Source organism: Abrus precatorius, unplaced genomic scaffold (genome assembly GCF_003935025.1).
Source record: "Abrus precatorius isolate BTA unplaced genomic scaffold, Abrus_2018 Scaffold7, whole genome shotgun sequence".
Classification (NCBI taxonomy): Eukaryota; Viridiplantae; Streptophyta; class Magnoliopsida; order Fabales; family Fabaceae; genus Abrus; species Abrus precatorius.
The window spans coordinates 33656258-33674356 of NW_020874417.1; the positions used below are offsets into that span (position 1 = coordinate 33656258).

General features: G+C 30.3%; 3 protein-coding genes across 8 annotated transcripts; 1 reads left to right on the plus strand and 2 right to left on the minus strand.

Annotated features, from left to right (window-relative positions):
• Positions 1-2424: 2424 nt before the first annotated feature.
• Positions 2425-4185, plus strand: LOC113872625. Its single transcript, XM_027510323.1, has 7 exons — positions 2425-2524; positions 2605-2768; positions 2852-2889; positions 2983-3070; positions 3163-3372; positions 3577-3642; positions 3747-4185. Exons 1-7 carry the CDS (start codon positions 2479-2481, stop codon positions 3918-3920), a joined length of 786 nt encoding a protein of 261 aa, XP_027366124.1. The 5' UTR covers positions 2425-2478; the 3' UTR covers positions 3921-4185.
• A 3519-nt stretch (positions 4186-7704) lies between these two features.
• LOC113871307 (photosystem I reaction center subunit II, chloroplastic-like) lies at positions 7705-9044 on the minus strand. Of its 2 annotated transcripts, XM_027508337.1 has the most exons (2): positions 8328-9044; positions 7814-8236 (listed from the first exon to the last, which is right to left on the minus strand). In XM_027508337.1, the coding sequence occupies exons 1-2, from the start codon at positions 8954-8956 to the stop codon at positions 8149-8151; spliced, it is 717 nt and encodes a 238-aa protein (XP_027364138.1). In that variant the 5' UTR covers positions 8957-9044; the 3' UTR covers positions 7814-8148. The 2 variants fall into 2 exon arrangements, with proteins under 2 accessions (XP_027364139.1, XP_027364138.1); XM_027508338.1 differs by having other exon boundaries at positions 7705-9044.
• Positions 9045-10126: 1082 nt separating this feature from the next.
• LOC113873505 (linoleate 9S-lipoxygenase 5-like) lies at positions 10127-16826 on the minus strand. 5 transcript variants are annotated; one of them, XM_027511653.1, is made up of 10 exons: positions 16568-16641; positions 16225-16428; positions 15756-16048; positions 13282-13519; positions 12641-12979; positions 12488-12543; positions 12035-12142; positions 11632-11936; positions 11288-11551; positions 10127-11153 (listed from the first exon to the last, which is right to left on the minus strand). In XM_027511653.1, the coding sequence occupies exons 2-10, from the start codon at positions 16391-16393 to the stop codon at positions 10385-10387; spliced, it is 2541 nt and encodes an 846-aa protein (XP_027367454.1). In that variant the 5' UTR covers positions 16394-16428; positions 16568-16641; the 3' UTR covers positions 10127-10384. The 5 variants fall into 5 exon arrangements, with proteins under 5 accessions (XP_027367454.1, XP_027367451.1, XP_027367453.1 ...); XM_027511650.1 differs by having other exon boundaries at positions 10194-11153; positions 12458-12543; positions 16550-16607; XM_027511652.1 differs by having other exon boundaries at positions 10222-11153; positions 12458-12543; positions 16568-16613.
• Between the last annotated feature and the right edge of the window lie 1273 nt (positions 16827-18099).

Genomic DNA, 18099 nt, shown 5'->3' on the forward strand with positions numbered 1-18099 from the left:
AAGAACGATATTCTTTTGAGTTTTTTTTATAAGAAATAAAATAAAGTATTTAATTAATTTTTATCAGCATAAGTGATTTAATAATTGAAGATAATATTTTATAACTAAAATAATAAGGTATTTTAGTGGATTAACACGTAATTGCCTTGAATAAATTTATTGAAAAACTTTTCTAGAACGTTCGGGAAAGGAAACAATTAAGTTTATGGCTGTCTGAGTTGTAACACTAAGCCGTGAGACGATTGGTTAGACAATGCCAACTCCATATATTCTCTGGATTTCTCTATCCGATGCCACAGCAATGGGGAGAAATATTATTCCGTAACTTTAAACTGCTAATCACAAGTCAACAATATAACTAATTTAATCACTCGTATCTTTTAAAATACACAACATTTGTTACTATCTCAGTTATAATTATTACTATTAACACCGTTTTTGTTATAAGTTTCACATTGTTATTTGAACCACTGTTATAACTGTTGTTACTACTATTACTAAGTTATTGTTATTATGATAATTATTATAATTATTACATTTGCCACTCTCATAACTGTTATTATCGGTTTCACTTTCACAAGTTTAATTTAATTAATAATAAAAAGTAATTTATGTGTGTGGTTTAAATTTTAAATTTAGTGTTAAAATTAAAAAACTAAAAATTAATTTTATGTTTAGAAACTTTAAAACATATAATTAATTGTTTTAACATTTAATAAATACAAAATATGTTAAAATATACTTATAATTACAGAAATAAATATCACTACTGATTTAATATATATTTTTAATCACAATTCTTAACATAATAATAAAAACCCTAAATACTGATTAAAATTTACCGTATAGTTTTATCTTTATTATCTGAAAACTATCTGGTATACAAACAAAACATCAACAATTATTGCATGAAAACTTTATTTTCGTTGCGTACAAATTTATCACGTCATTAAAAAATTATATATATTTTAGACAACTAAAATATTTAAACACATTATAATGTTAATTTAGGGCGTGCTTAAACAAACAGATTACAAATGATTAGTTAATAATGTTATATTATATAAAGGTTTATGATATAAGGAGACATTCAGAAAAGTGTTATAAACATTTTGCATCTCAAGCATGATTTTTTAAGTGTTAATTATTTTCATAAAAAAATGTTAGAATCAATTAAACAATTAAATGACACGTTAGTGCTACGAGAATGTTATTTAATGTATTTTTAAAACATTTTATTTAATAAGGTATAATCTCATTCAATTAAAATGCATGAATAAAAATTAGGTCTTGTTTAACAAGTGTTATGTAAATAAACTAAAAACAATATTTTATTAAAAGTACATTAAAAATAATGAAAGAAGATAAATTTATTAAATTTCATGAAAAAAAAATTAGCCCACATTCTTTAACAGCACCTTTAAGGCACTAATTTATATTTATAAAAAAAAAAATTTAAAAATAGAAAAATTGAAGTCCCGGAGATACCATAATGGGCACGCTTCTCATGTGCTTAAGTTGGGCACTAAACTTCTAGCCCCGCGTATTGACTGGCCTTTTATGAATAATCCGGCAATGAGCGGGGTATAATCGTCCATTTAATTATTTCCCCGCGGGTATAGCAGTTAGCAAAGGCGCCTAACGTGTGGGACCCTGTCTAGTCGTCTTCCCACAAGGTCACAAATTTTGAAGGGTAATTTAATAGTTAATAGTGTGGAAAATAGAGAAATATAAAAATAAATAAATAAAAGTAATGGTAAGTTTGAAACTAGAGAAATAAAAAAAATTAATATTCAAATTTTTTAATAAAATAAAATATAAAAAAATTTAATTTTTATTTATGTTTTAAAATTTTGTATATCTCTAATTAATAATAGACAATAACTTCAACTGATTATTATAATTATTTATCAAATAGTAATTTCATGAAAAGTTAAAAAAAATAATAAGACAACAAATTGTAAGTTTATAATTTGAAGCATATTACTAATAAATTGACTAAAATTTTATAATTTAACTAATTAAATGATTTATTTTTAAAATAAAATTAATTATATAATCAATTTAATTCTATTAAATGATTAAAAATTTGTTATAATTATTTTGTGTGAGATAATTATTTAAAATATTCATAATAAAAATAAAAAAATTGGTAACTAAATTAAATATTATTTACAAATAATTTTGAAATATTATATTTTTTATTTATCAAATAAATTTATTAATTTATTCAAAATTATAAATAAATTTATATATTATTTAATTATTTAAATTTTTTGAACAAAATTTGAAACAATAAAATATTATTAAAATATGAAAGGCTGAGTCAGCGATCCTTGGCTTCACCAGTGTCTATCCAACCCACAAGCTCCACGTCATCTCCACTCTATAAATTCCCCTCCTATCCAATCCCTCGAAGCTCGCTTCCTATCCCTCACTTATCATATCATTTTACTCCATTCTTCTTCTTCCACAGCCATGGGTATCACCACCGAAGCTTCTCCCTTTGACTGCATACTATTCGGTGAGTCAGTGTACTGTCCTCTCTTTCTTTTCATTTACAAAAACAACTGCTGCTTATTTTCTCAAAAACGTATTAAGCAGATTTGGACGACACCTTGTACCCGACCACCACCGGAATTGACCACTCCGTCAAGAAAAACATCGAACTGTTTTTGATCGAGAAATGCGGATTCTCAGAGACCCAAGCCTCTACCCTCCGAGTTGAACTCTTCAAATCCCACGGAAGCACTCTCGCCGGTTTGCGAGTACGTGTATATATAATACAACACTTGTCCTCCATTTCCAAATTTTGTGTCCAATTATAATCTGAAATCTGTTTCCTTTGCAGGCACTGGGTTATGATATCAGCGCAGATGATTACCACGGGTGAGAGAGAATGAGAAAATCATCTTCAAGTCATGATCACTTTCATTTTTCACTGTTTGAACCTAAACTTTTCGTTCTTCTTACTTCCAACAGTTTCGTACACGGAAGGCTACCTTACGAGGCGATCCAACCTGATATTCAGTTACGGAACCTCCTCCGCTCCATCAAGCAAAGAAAACTTGTATGTTCTTTTTGGAAATTTTCTTCCGTTAACTTTTTGTTATTTTCTTATTTTTCTATTTATATAATAATAATTATTATTATTATTATTAGATTTTCACAAACTCGGATAGGATTCACGCGCTGAAGGTGTTGGATCGGCTTGGGATCGAGGACTGTTTCGAGCAAATCGTATGTTTCGAGACAATGAACCCGAACCTCCCCAATTCGACCCGACCCGACGAATTCCCCGTCCTCCTAAAACCGTCGCTTGACGCCTTCAAGATTGCACTCCACACTGCCAAAGTGGATCCTCGTCGTTCGGTAAGGCAACGAACGAAACGCGTCGTCGCTTCTTAGTTTCAACTTGTCGTTTTCTGACAGTGAAATATGAAGAAATCAGGCGCGATTATTTTTTAATAAGAAATTATTGAAACAAACAACTAATTTTTGCAAGATAAGCGAACTTAAATATAGGATAATATAACAAATTTAGTTTAATTGATTATTTATGTTATATTATTGCAGCTGTTTCTTGATGATAGCACGCGCAACGTCGCCGCGGGAAAAGAAATGGGTCTTCACACTGTTCTGGTAATTTCCTAAACTGCCCTCATATAAGCACTGATAGTTATTATTTAAATTAGTTGTAAGTTACGATGTTATTGTCTAATGGACGTTTGTTTTGGTGGTAAAAGGTTGGGAAGACCGTGAAAAGCAAAGGAGCAGACTATGTTGTGGAGAGTGTGAATAACGTTGCGCAAGTAATTCCGGAGATATGGGCAAACGCAATGGACGGTGATGATGAAAGGATCACACGGTCGAAGAGCGAACTTGATGCTGTACTCGCCACTGCTGCTGTTGGAGCTTGAAAACTGACCCTTTGTTTGGATGTGGGTTAGGGCCTGACATTCGTTGTCCATTCCCAACAACCTAATGCAATTAATAAAATAATATCCAACACTGATGACTAAGACAATGAAAATAAATAACAGTGCCCCCACCTTAATTATTGGCATCATGTTAATCATGTGAATATTGTAAGATATTTGGTATTAGTTACCTGTACGAATTGGAAATCAACTTGTATCTCTCAGTGATATCCATTGGTTAACGAATAAAGTTAATTACTCTTATTTTAATTATCTTTTTTTTTTTATGATATACCGGAGTATTCGATAACCATTTCACATCAAAGTGCAACCCGATAGCTTCGAAAAAGTATATTAATGTTTCTTCGTGGAGCAAGGCCAGTTTTCCAAATTCCATCTGAGTTTTAACTTCTTCAGACAGTCATTGGCTATCTTGTCATATCAAATGTAAATATTAAATAGATGTTATATGACTTTACTCAATTAATGAAGAATTTTATATTGGACGTGAGAGTGTTGGAATCATTTCACGGCAATAGTAAATTTTATGAGTTTCTAAGTAATATAGATCCATCTTTTTAGTTAATGGGTTTTATATAAATTTTATTTAATTGTAAAAAAAGATGTTGAAAGTAACATTCCAAAGAATATGCTATTAAAGATTTTTTTTATGCATAAGTTGGGAGAATTTAAAAGTAGAGGATGGCACATCTTGTGTATCTCTCATTTCTATTTGCATATATTTCCTTTTGATTATTGTAAGTCTCTTTCCCCATTAACCATGCTAAATACATACTTAAAAAAGAGAGACTCGCGTTGAGTAGTGCCTTTGGAACCCTTTTTTTTTTTTTTTTAGCCTTTACATCTATAATTTTGTACCGATTCAAAATCTTACTAAAGAAAATCACGGATGTACCAATTGATTAATGGAGTGAAAGAAATTTTCTAAAGAATTTGCAATCAAAACATTTTTAGTTGGTAAATTATATAATAGAGAAGTGCCATTAACAGACTTTAATATACCTTTTTAAACACACTTTAAATTATTAATTTAAATTGATTAAATATTATAAGACTACACGTGAAGTGGATTAAATTACGAGTAGGACTTACGTTTTCTATTTTTAATAAATTTTAATTAAAATTAAAAAATATTTTAATAAATATATTCAAAATTTATTAACATTCTCTTGCGTAATAGTATAATTGCATGTCTAGCACGTGTGTCATACAGGGAAAAAAAATAAAGAATATGCTCATTGTTACATTTTTTTTATTATATATTTATGTTAGCCAAATCTAAGTTCATAATAAGAACACAGGTATCTTTTAATTTAAGTAAATTCTCAAAAATATAAATAAAATATTTAAAATTTCAAAAAGTGTATAATTAACTTAAATAAATAGGTTAAAAAATATAAATCGTTTGGATTTAGGAAAAGTATATTAAATTTTGAAAACTTGAGAATCAATACCAATAACACCGGCACTATAACGATAAAAGTTTTCCGTTCGTTATGATGAAGATTTTATAACTAAAACATTTTGCGTGGTATTTTATACAGAATAAAAAAGAATTATATAGGAATTTTAAAAATTATGAAGTTAGAAAATTCAGTGCTAATTATAGTAGTTTAAGTAATTGTCTTTAATTTGAAGGTAAAATTTGGAAGGAAAGAAAGGAAAATGCAAAATTTTTATTTTAAATAAATATATTTTAATTTAATAATTTTTAAAATAAAAATATATTAATATATATTTAATGTGTTTATTATTATAAATAACATAATTATTTTAATCTAAAATAAAAAAATGTCTTCTTCTCGTATTATCTTTAAAAACTCTCACTTAAACACTCTATGCAGTGTAGTCTAATTAGGGTTTGTTGTGCAATCCTATAAGCTCCTATATGATAAAAATAAATAAGTAATTTATGAACCAAAATATCCTCCACACACACACAAATATTTTACAGCAAAAATTGTAGAGATCAATTTTTTGAAAAATAAGTATCTTGTGACATTTCGAACCTGGATGCATATTGCAATTCTACATCAAAAGAATGTTTAAAGAAAGATAAACAAACGGAGGAAAATGTATTATATTAACCATACGTTGGTGTATTATTAACCATTGAATTTAAAAAGCAAATGAGAGATATAAAGATAAGAATACATGTTTGAATTAGGAAAAGTTGTGATTTGAAGTTTCAAACAAAAAATTAGGATGACCGGAGTAGGGACATTAGTTCGTTATAATATGAAAAGATATTGTGGTTGAGTTTTAATATCTTAAATAAACAGTTAATTTTAACATTAGTTCGTTATAGTGCTTGTCAAAATCCTTTGAATTTAACGTTAATTGGTTTTGTAGGAACAAGGAAGGAGAAGACGTAGTAAGAGGTTGAAAGGCACACATTATCGCACAAACTTTTGGCGTCTCGTCAGCTTCACCACCGGAATTTAGGAATGTACGATTTCTTTGCTCAATAAATTCGTTTACTTGCAATTCTACGTTTTATACTTTGCCATGTGGATGTGCATTTCATCGCATATATTTCCCATTCCTATTTTAATAATTGTCATCTTTATGTCAAATGCAACTTACTAGTCTTTTCAGTTTGTTTCAATTAAATTCTCATGTTTCTTGTTTAGTCAATTATTTTATATGTTACAGCTACTACTACTGTTAGGATTGAGATGAGACACAATAGTGGGCTAATATAATAACCTGCTTTGGGATTAAGATGGGCTAAGCCAACTACTAAGTTATCCAAATCAACTGGCAAGCATATTATTAAATTTAATACTTTTTACTTTACACTACTTTAAGTCAAGAGTTTGTATTCTTAGTTTAAAAACTGGAATATCAAGAAGTCACTAGAATTGGATTATAAAGAATAAATTGAGTAATTTATCTAAGATCTTAGCTTCAAACTTCATTATTCGAATTTCTTTGTTATTAATTATAGTGACTTATTAAAATTCTAATTTTAAACAATCAGAAACAGACCAATTAATTCATATAAGCTCTTCACCATTTTTTTTAACAAGAATATAAACTCTTTAGAGTAATATAAAGTAAAAAGCATTAAATTAAATAATTGCATCCAATCCAAGTTGAATTGGATAACCTAATGATCGGCTTAGCCCATCTTAATCTAAAAGCAGGCTAATAGATTAACGCACTACTGTGACTCAATATCTTTTGGGAAATAGAAGGTTAGACTCCATCTCTAATAGTCTCGGATAAGTTGCACGAGTTGATAGGATAACTTGGCTTAGTATTGGGTAGTCCAAATTTTGCCTTGAGTCTTTTTTTATTATTATTATTACTTGCATAGTATTTATTTATTAAAAATTTTGTTTTCTTTTGATAGAACAAAAAAAAAGGGTACAGTTTTCTAAATTTTGTCGGTGCTATTAATCGATTATAATTTTAATTTTAATTAATAAATAGCACCAATAACTCTTAAAGTATAGCAGGTAATTTATTTTTTTTACTACTACGTTAAAACTTTTAATTTTGACTTGAGATGTAACTCAATTTATAAACGATATTTCGTTTTGAATTTTTTAAAAAAGAATAACATATTAAAATTGAGACAAACATATAAAAAGAAAATTTTGTATAAGATTTATTCCAAATCTTAGTCATTTGGTGCAATTCAATTGCCTTGTTGAAATTTATTTGCAAGTTTTAACACATTAAGACATTATTGTAGATGTTTTAAATGGTTAGCCTATAGCATGGTCGTAGATATGTTAATATTTGTTGTATATGATTTGAGATTTGGTTCAACTTTTATAATTTTTAAAATATCTTCGTAAGCCCTTATGAAAGATATTTTAACTAGTTTTTCTATTACGGAATAGTCCCTCTCTTTTTTTTCCCTTAAGAAAATCAAACTTCATTACTCCCACTGTACCAAGAGAAAAAAGATCAAAATTTTAAGATGTAAAAAAATATGTGAATAAAATGTGCATAAATTCAAACTAAATGTCTGTCTTCTAGGATTTTACTTAAGCGAATAGGGTTAACTAGGCTTCTCAGTTGCAGCTGGTAACTCGAATGATGATTCTACAAGAAGCCCAGGGAAAGAATAGGAATTTGTTGTGAGTACTCCTTCCATTCGTTATTTAATATTGGATTCATTCATATAGAATCATTGATCATAAAATCCTTACTCTTGCGCAACCTATCCTCGTTGGGTTTTGGTATCCACTACTCAGGCATACGTTTGATGAAGCGGAAGCAAATTAACATTCCAAAACATGCGGTCGACAGAACAATCATAAAATAGGAAAAGAAAACAGCTGGAAAGATAAAGGTACAGAGTTTAACATTTGTGACATAAATTTAATCATAGGTACATCACAACAGAATATACGAAATTGAGCATCTTACAAATCGTAGGGTTGCTTGCCAGTGAACTTGACCTCAATTGGATTCACATTCTTACCAATAGACCTGTAGTTCTGGCCAACACCTTGGCGACCCGGGTTGACTTTCTCTGGGTAGACACCATCCTTGGGGTGCAAATATTGAACCTCTCCACTGGGGAAGACCCTGTAGAACTGGTACTTGATCTTGTACTTAGACCTAAGCCTAGTCCCAAGAGCCAAGCACTGTTCCTTCCTAGCCAACTTGAGGAGGTTGGGACCCTCTCTCATGATGGCTGCACCACCAGTGGGCATTTCAAAGATTTGTTCTTTAGGAGAGTCCCAGGTGATAACATAAAACTCCTCCACTTGGGCCTTCCGCAAAAGCCCTCCAGTGCTGCCAGCAAAGATTGGGGAGGGAGTGTTTGGGTCCAATTGAGGTGGGGTGAAGCCCACTGGTGCCTCTTCCTTTGCTGGTGGTGCCTCTGTTGTCTCATCTGCAGCTGCTTTGATTGTTCTTGTGAACTTGAGGAGGGGTTTGGGGCCGGTGAATGACAGGCTCGATGTTTGCTTCCATGCCACAGAGACACGGTCACTTGGTTTGGGACCAGAGAGAGGTGGGGTGAAGAGGGAGGCTTGGGTTGCCATGGCCATGATGATGTAATTCGTAGAGAGATTGTGAGGGGAGTGTGTTTGGCTGTGAGAGATCAATTGGAAACAAAAGGAAAGGTAGTAAAGTAGATTGATTGTAAGAGTTTTTGGATGTGTGGTGTGGATGTGGATATGGATAAGGTGATATCGCTTGACCAATTAAAATGTAAGATTTTGATTTGATCTCTCACCCAAGCCTCACACCTCTTATTCATGGAGCTTCATGCTCCTTAGGCCCGTTCTAAAGGATTTTCAAATATCTTTTTTCAAAATAAATTGTTTCTCAACTGCTTGCGTTGATTTTTTATTTTATTTTTCATCACATAAAATTATATAAACTTATAGTTAATTGGATAATTATTTTAAATTTTAAAACAACTGTAGTCAATGAGTAATCGTTTAAAAAGATCATGTTAATGTAAATTTTAGAGTTATGTTTGACGAAATTTTCGATCCAAATATATTATTAAAATCATTATACACAAATAATTATAATTTTACAAAAAGGAGTTTGAGATAAAAAAAATTATTCGAGCTTCCATAAAGTAATCAATTCCATTTTTTGATAAACCAAATATAAATCATAACTAATTTAGATAAACTCTGCTTATTGCAATCCGATTTATCTCTTAACAAATATTTGCTGCTTCTTTGCTAATATAAATGTAAAATAAGTTAATTTGACGAACTTGCAAAGTGAACAAAAGGTTTGTTCTTTTCGAGTTTATTATATGACAATTTATAATTTATTTTAATAAATTTAGCTGTAAAGTTTTAGTTCATTTTTCATATTTCTTTTTCTTCCTTAAAATAGAAAATAGATCAAACAATTTTTAAAAAAAACTCTTCAAAATAAAAGTAACTTTTTTCAATGAACAAAAGCTCAAAAAAATTAAATATCTATAAAAGCTAATTGAATGGATGTCTACTTTTACAAGGAAAGGAATAGAAAAAATTGAAACAAATACTATCCAGGTCATTTACTTAAGTTTAACCTCATACGTAGTTTACGCATTTATTTAATAAGATAAATTTAAATAAATTTTGAAAGAATTATTTGAAATTGTGTAAAAAAAGCTATGAACCAATAAAATAGATCGCCGTTTTTGGCACAAGGGTTAAGCTGTTAATATATTCCCTCCTCTCTCTCCCGTTTTCTTCCTGTAACGTGTCAACCAATCCTTATTTCTCCATTCCCAAAATTGTAACAGGAATCAATTAAAAAGGTATTACTGAATGAGCTGAACCAATTGATATTAGTAATTTAAAGACAACTAATATGGTAATAAATTATATCACTCTGGTCTTGGCATTACTAACAATGAAAAAAATTGCTGCAAAAGCAGTCACGATACATGCTAGAATTGTTTATTTGACACACAAAATCCTTGGCTAGGACTACAAAAGAGCATAGAAAGTGGCATAGCAATTTTAGATGGATATACTGTTGGGGATTCCCTTCCCAGTGAGTCCACCCTCTCTAGAATAATCGGAGGTATTGGGATAGAGAAGAGTGTAAGGCATTTTGACAGGGCCATTCCTGTTTTTCAATCTCTTATCCTTGTTCCTTTCCATAATATTGTTCTCAATTTCCATAAGCCTTTGTGAAAACCGCTGAAATGCTGCCAAAGGTTCAGCATCCAAAGTCCAGTCAGGGTTATCGGTCTGGCCAAGGTAAAACTCTTCAGTTGAGTGCCTAGATAGAACTTCTATCAGGGACACACCAAGGAGTGTTTGGAACTGTGCAGTGATTGTTTTAAGGAATGCCAAATCAGGGTCTGTCTTAAGCTCCTCATACTCTGGGGTACCTGGCTCAGGCATGAACCTACGACTCACTGTTGGACGGTTAGGGAGGTATCCAGCAAAAGGGTATTGTCCAAAGTTTACAGCTGCATGGAATGCAGAAGCCAGCCATATGATAATGGTGCATGATTGAATCAGTTCCTCTCTTGTCTTCATCTCTGGCCACCATGGCTTATCTTTTAAGTCTCCATGACCCTCATTGCGGAGTTCTTTCCACCAATTCTTGAGTTCAGTGTCACTCTCAACCATCTCATCAGAGGTGTAATAGAAGTTACAATATTCGGTCACCCATGTTAGTATTGCTTCCCATATTTCTAGCCCATCAACAGCAAATGGATAATCCTCTATCACAAGTCTAAGTCCATGAGGGCAGCTTGAATCTTGAACTGCCATCCCCCTGAAATTCAATCAAATAGAATCATAATAAGGTCTTAATAATCAGTTTCTGGTTAAAGAATTAATAAATACAATTTTTTTTTTGTTCAAAACCACGTTAGAAGGCCATTTTGTGACTCATGTTTCTGAATTCACCTCTTGAGCAGATCAGCTGGCAGTGCCTGTTCGGTGAATACCCAGCTTTTGTAAATAATAGCTGACATTTCCAAGGCAAATTTACCAGGGAAAACTGTTTTCTCTAGCACTCCTCCAGCATTGATGAGAGTGTGCCGAGCTAAGGCATTTATATGCATTGTATCTCTGAAGTGTGGCTTCAAGAGCTTGTGTATTGGGTGAAGAATACTGAGCTGTCTGTTTGTGGCTATTATGAATGGTTCAATCACTGCATGGGTGTATAACCTGCAGAAGAGTCATAGCTTTCTCGTTATTAAGTCTGAAACACCTTGCTACTATAGAGATTACTTTTGTGGATGTCATACCAATGGCTAACCAGTTGATGATATCCTGAATCATTCACAGCTGCATAAGCTTTAGCCAGCTGCCACACTGTAGCCGCTATTCCTTCTTGTGCTGCAGTGAAAACTTTGCTGACAGCTCCATGTTGTTCCCCTTGTGGATGGGGTAAGCTTAATTCAATAGCCAGCGGCTTCAATGTACCATCATCTTGTAGAAACAGGAGTGTTCTAGTGGCATAAGTCTTTGTGTTGGTAGAGTTTATTCGACTTATATATGGCATCAATGCGTCGTGATGATCTAATATAAATAGCCTCATTTGTTGAAGCGCCTGCAAGATAAAAACGTAGCAGCATATTAATTTGAATATGGGTTTGGCTTCATTTACATAAAACTATGGTCAAGGCACAAGAGAATCCCGATTAGTACCTCATCTATGGTGAACCCATCCAAACTATTTTCTATATGCGTTGCTCTGATGGAGCTTGTTTGGTCTCCATAGACTCTTGGGTCTAACTTGCTGGCTGGGGGAAATTCCTGCATGTGGCATTTAGGTTTAAGTTACTTGCAATGACATAAATTTGAGTAATTTGATCATGAGTTGCAAGCGTTACTCACTTGAGTCCTTAATCTTAAGAGAGTCTTATTTTAATCCTTTTTCATTGTATATTTTGTTAGCATTAAAGACTAAAATAAAAGAATTTTTATAAAATTAAAGACTAAAGGGAAACTTTTATTAATTTAAAGGTTAAAATGGATTACACTTATAATTTCAAAGATAAAGTGATGATGACTCTTTTTTACATCACTAGTAAAACTATGAATCGTCGTTAGTTCTGTTTAATTTAGTACTTGGAGACGGCGAATGATAACAGGGTTAACCCCAGCAAGCATTTCTCTTCCAAATTCCTCGTCTGTCCTCCATGCAGTCTTGCTCGCTACAAACATTAAATTAACATTAAATTAATAATAAAGCAGACCAATTAGTGCATCCAAACCAGGAGAAATAAGAGAAAAACATTATTATTATAATACCTTTAATGACGTCAGGCACTGGGAATTTAAGGAATCTCTCACCATCATTCCTAACAAGTTCTCTCAGCAGCTCATAGGGAATAAGCTCTCTAAGTTTATTAGCTATAGGTCCACTTGGCAGCTTAATACATCCCTCAAAAACATCAAGTACATCTTCAAAGGTGTCAAACTCATTAATAGTTTTGTCACACACAGATTTAAGCTCTGGAAGCAAAACCTGAGCAACGGATTTAAGCGAATAAGCTAGAAAATCTGAAAACTTTACACGCCCAAACTGTTCGTCCCTCGGAACATAAATGTTTAGATTTAGAAGATGCAATCTTGACTCTGTTTTGGGATCTGCAACCATGACACAATCAGATTACTCATTTGTCACCATTGAAAATTTTGCAAGAGAATACTGCTAAGGCAGCTTGAAGACATCCGTTGATAAATAACGGTTATGTCAACATCAGTATGTACAATTGATTTTAACCATCTAAAAATGATAAAATTTTATCAACTGAAGAGAACATTTTTTCATTTATATTTGTTTTCCATATGACAGGCTCATAGCATTGTGAATTCTTGGCACCCTTAAATAAAACTATAAGTGAGTGTTATTGGCATTAGTCCAATTCCAACGTAGTTTAGTTGCTAACCTGTTTTGGTATGTGGACGACTGGTTCTTCCTCTGCGAGGATATGGAAAGTGTGATCCTCCAAGAACAGGGCGTGCATAGTCAGGACCGGAATCTGGGGTTCCCAAATCATTATAGTATGCATAGTCATACACTCTGTCCCATTCATAAAGTTTTCCGTACCCTTTTCCTCGGAGGACTATTAATTCTTCTTCCCTGAACTTGCGCAGTGGCTCTGGTGTTTCACTCGGAAGATAAGCCTGAATCACAAACCCAAGTTGTTTCAACTTTCAAGTATGCGCAAGACATTTACAAGATCACAAATATTATTCATGTGTTTATCAACGATACCCATCTAGATACTCAGAATTTTCAAATTTTCAAATTTATAAATATTATATTCAATTTAATCATATTTATAAAAATTAAAATATACATTTAAGTCTTTTTCTTTTCTTTCTTTACAATTGTTTCATCAATTGCTTTTACGTTAGGAGTGTCTGAACTCTGCGCCATCCAATAATTTTTCCATCTTTTCTCTCTTCCATTTGTATTCTTTTCTTCCCTCTCAAGCTCTATACACGCTAAGAGCTGTGAAATTATTTGAATTGCAAAGGTGTTTCTAAAACCTAAAGTAAAAGCAATATCCTTGTTGCTTATGGGTTTTGTGCTCATAAACAAATCCAATAAGCTGCTCTTTCCATTTAACATTCGTCGTCATTTGATTTGATTTAACTATTTCATTCTGTAAATGCGTTTAAAACGTTAAAGGGTAGGTTTTGACTTATTTTTAAATAAAAATTGTGTTTCAAAATTATTAAAAATAAGAAGTTATTTATTGTTTTGAAATATTATGGCTTTAAAGGTATTGATCTTATTTTAAATTTAATTAAATGGATTAACTATACCAGTCTCATTAAATAGCATAATTATATAAAAATTATTTTATTTTTAATAAATTTTAAAGATAAATTTTAATTTTATATGAATCCAAATTCCATATTGTATAATAATTCGAAACAAAAAATTTGATTTCTAAATCAAATTAATTCTTATTTTAATAATCTATGATTGAATAACAATATAAAAAAATTATATTATCTATCCATTTTAATTAAATTCTTTAAAAATAGAATGAGTCGAGATATATTTACTTTATTTTATTTAATATTTCTAAGTTTTATATTTTAATAAAATATCTAAATATTGATATAATAATTTTTTTAATATTTTATCTCATCATTTTATATCTATACATAGATTTCTTTTGCTTATCTTTAAAATTGAATAAAATTGAAAAATATTAGTCAATATAATTTTATAAAAATATTGTCATAAATTTCTCACCCTTACCTACTTTTTAATAGAGTTTAGCTTGTAACTAATAAATACTTTATAAACTATATGTGTATTTTAGACAAACCCTAAACTTAACTTTATATTATACGGACTGATGAAAGTAATATTAGACAAATTTTTAGTATAAATTTTGTGTTTGGTAAACCTAGTTTTTAGTTTTGGATTTTTTTATAAAAATATATATTTATTATATTAAAATTATAAAAATAATAAATACTTTCATTTTTAATAAAATTTACTAATATTAATTATTTAAAAATAATAATATAATTTCATTCACGCAGTAAATTTAATAAGAATTTATAATTAAGAATTAAATATTACGGCCAATCCCTTTCGGAGATTCGCGTCGGTCCAACAACCTTTTGTCAGTAAAGGCACATGCAAAATGTTGAAGACAATACTGCAAATTATTAGAACTAATAATAATTAATTATAAAAATATTAATCTCACTTTTTAGAATTAAAGTTGTAAAATTAAAAATAATAAAATTATAAAGATATATATATATATATATATTATATTTTTATAATAAATGCATTTTTCAATAAAAATTATCTTTTTAAAATGTTTAAAGTCAGTCATAAAGAATAAAATTAACAAAACTCAATAATTATTCATAAATACTGTACGGTCAAATTCGTGATATCTATAACATAATCAAAACTCAGTGTACGAAGAAAATTGATTATTCAGGCTATTCAGGCAAGAGAGAAGTGATGACATGCTTATCTGGGCATGACAGCTTTAACTATGCCACTAAAATAGAAGCAAGATTATTTAAGAGTAATAATAAAGTTTCGGGACCTTCCAAAGCTATTAGTTAAAAATTAAAATATTTTTTTATTAAATGTATTAAAAGTTATAAGAAAAATTTACATATTTAATCTTAAAAAAATCAATAATTTCAATTTCAAATATTATAATCACATAGTTCTTTTTCTTTTGTTTTTTTATCAGCATTGTTCTATTATTGTCTTCTATAGTTTTGAATACATTTTTTTTATCTGCCACGAAGTTCTCTATAGTTTTGTTTACAATTTTAAGAATTTAGAATTTTTGACCATAAGGGAAGACTAAACCAGAAAAGCAATAGAGAAAATAACCTTTGGACCTTGAAAGAAGTTAGTCATTACCTTGTTGGCAAAGAAGACACGATCATACTTGTAACGATGAGCAGGGTAGACCCAAGAATTGCAAACAAAATTCACAGGACCATACCCTGGAATGTCTTCTATGGTAACTGTTTTGAGGTAGAACTGGCTATGATGATGGTTTCTGATCATGAAGGCCCCTGGAACTCCCATGCTCTCATCCCACTCAAATGTAATAGAGAACTCTGTGTCTGTTGTTGTTGTCAAAGAGGAAATGGTTGAAAGCCATCTCTCCAAGTATGCAACCTTTCCATGCTTCCCTCTTAGCCCCTTTGCTATAATAACATACAAAACACAAAATTTTAGTCATTGGATCTGCTAAAGTAACAAAAAATACACTTTCTGGTCTTTGTGGACTCTTCTTCCTCTCATGAACAAATCATAGCTTTTGTGCACATTCTCTCATGTAGTTTATGGTTAAGTGTGAGTGAGAGAGAGAGAGAAATAGGACCTGGATCAGGAGTAGTAGCACTAATGAGCTGAAGAGAAACACCCCTGCCCAATAACTCATGAATTCGATCAAGAACGTTGGCTTTTATGTCATGAAAATCCAACACACCCTTCTTCATCAAAACCACCCTCCCTTTAACCAGCCTCGTCCTCTCCACCCTGTGATTCATCTCTATGATTCTTCTTGGTGTCTCTCTAGTCTGAACTGAGACAAACACCCAACATTTGTAGAAGTGAGAAACGCACCAGTACAAATAGGAGTACCTTTTCTTAAAATAATACTAAAATAAGAAGTCAATGCATAAATATACAATCAATATACGTACAGACACATATTTACTCACTGTTTCTGGCAAATTTAGCTCAAGGTATACTGTTGTATACAAAAGCAGTCTCCACTCCAGGCTAGCTTGTGTTTGTTGAAACAGTTGGGGAAAATTCTATCATTGGAGGTACAGTTGGGTTTGGAAAAGGACAACTAAAAGGGACAGTAGGGACCCAGATGGAGTTTTCATCTTTATCTCTTTAGTAGTGTGTAATTAAAGGATCTGATTCCTGCATACTCCCCATCGCGGGTTTCTTTGACAATGTCAATGTTGTATTACAAAATCAGAATTACACCTGCATCTTCCACTATTTAAATCTTTTCTTATCTTTTATTTTACAATTATTTGTGTAGATACTTTTCAATGACACAGAGTGACATGATGGTAACGATTGGTGCATGAATAAACATTTTGTTCTGTTCTACTTCCGTAAAACATTATATATATAAAAGCTACATCAAGTGACTTATATTAACATTATTTAATAATTTTTTTGTTAAATGTATGATTAACTGAGTTACTATAAAATCATCTTATAGTATCTTTTAAAATAAAGTAATGTAATACGTTATTAATTAATTTTATTTTTATATAACATTTTGTAAAATTATTTTTCTAATAAAAACCTTTAATACTTAATATTAACTATATATTTTATCTCATTTAATATTCAATACATCTATCAAACATCGTTAACAAGTCAGTAGCATTTTCTTCTTGTTTTATTATTATGAAAAACTGCTTTTTAGTTAAAATATTTTTATAATAAAATAATTTAGCATATGATGACATTACATATAAAACTCACTTATGTCATTAGATATGCATAAGATTGCATCGGGAGTATTTTAATATTAGCAGTAGATCAGTTAATTAATTTTTTAGCAGAACGTTATTAGTTAATTGTTTATTTCACCTTGATACTAAGAATATGACAAACACTTGTTTACATTTTTTCTGTTATGCAAAATCCAGCTTGGAAGAGAATATTCCATTATTTAAATATATTTTATTTTTTTATTACCGTATTATATTTTATATTTAAATTCATTTTTTCATTTTTTTAAAATAACAGCAGATATACAATATTAGTATGAAAACAATAATCCGTGTTAATTTATTCCCTCAAGGTTTATGTGTATACGCTTTATTCTCTAAATTTTTAAATTTTATAATAAAATAATCCTTTTTCACGTAGTTGATCCTTTTTAGAGATTGTACTTGTGTAAATTTTAATGAATGACATTGAAAAGGTATTTTTTTATTTTGAATTGTTTGTTTGAAAAAATGAAAGAAGACAAAGAGGAAATATAAAGAAGTGAAAATCCGCTTATTTCATTATTTTCTCTACATATTTCGAAGAAAAAAAATAAGGAAAAAGGGGAAATGTAAATTTAAATTAAAGGAAAAATATATAACAAAAAATTTAGCAAAAAATAATTTTTAAATTTTAATATACAGTTTTTATTATTCTATTAGATAAAAAAATATATTTATATCGTTATTATTTTTCAATTTTATTTTCCTTTCTCTCATATAAATAAATCATA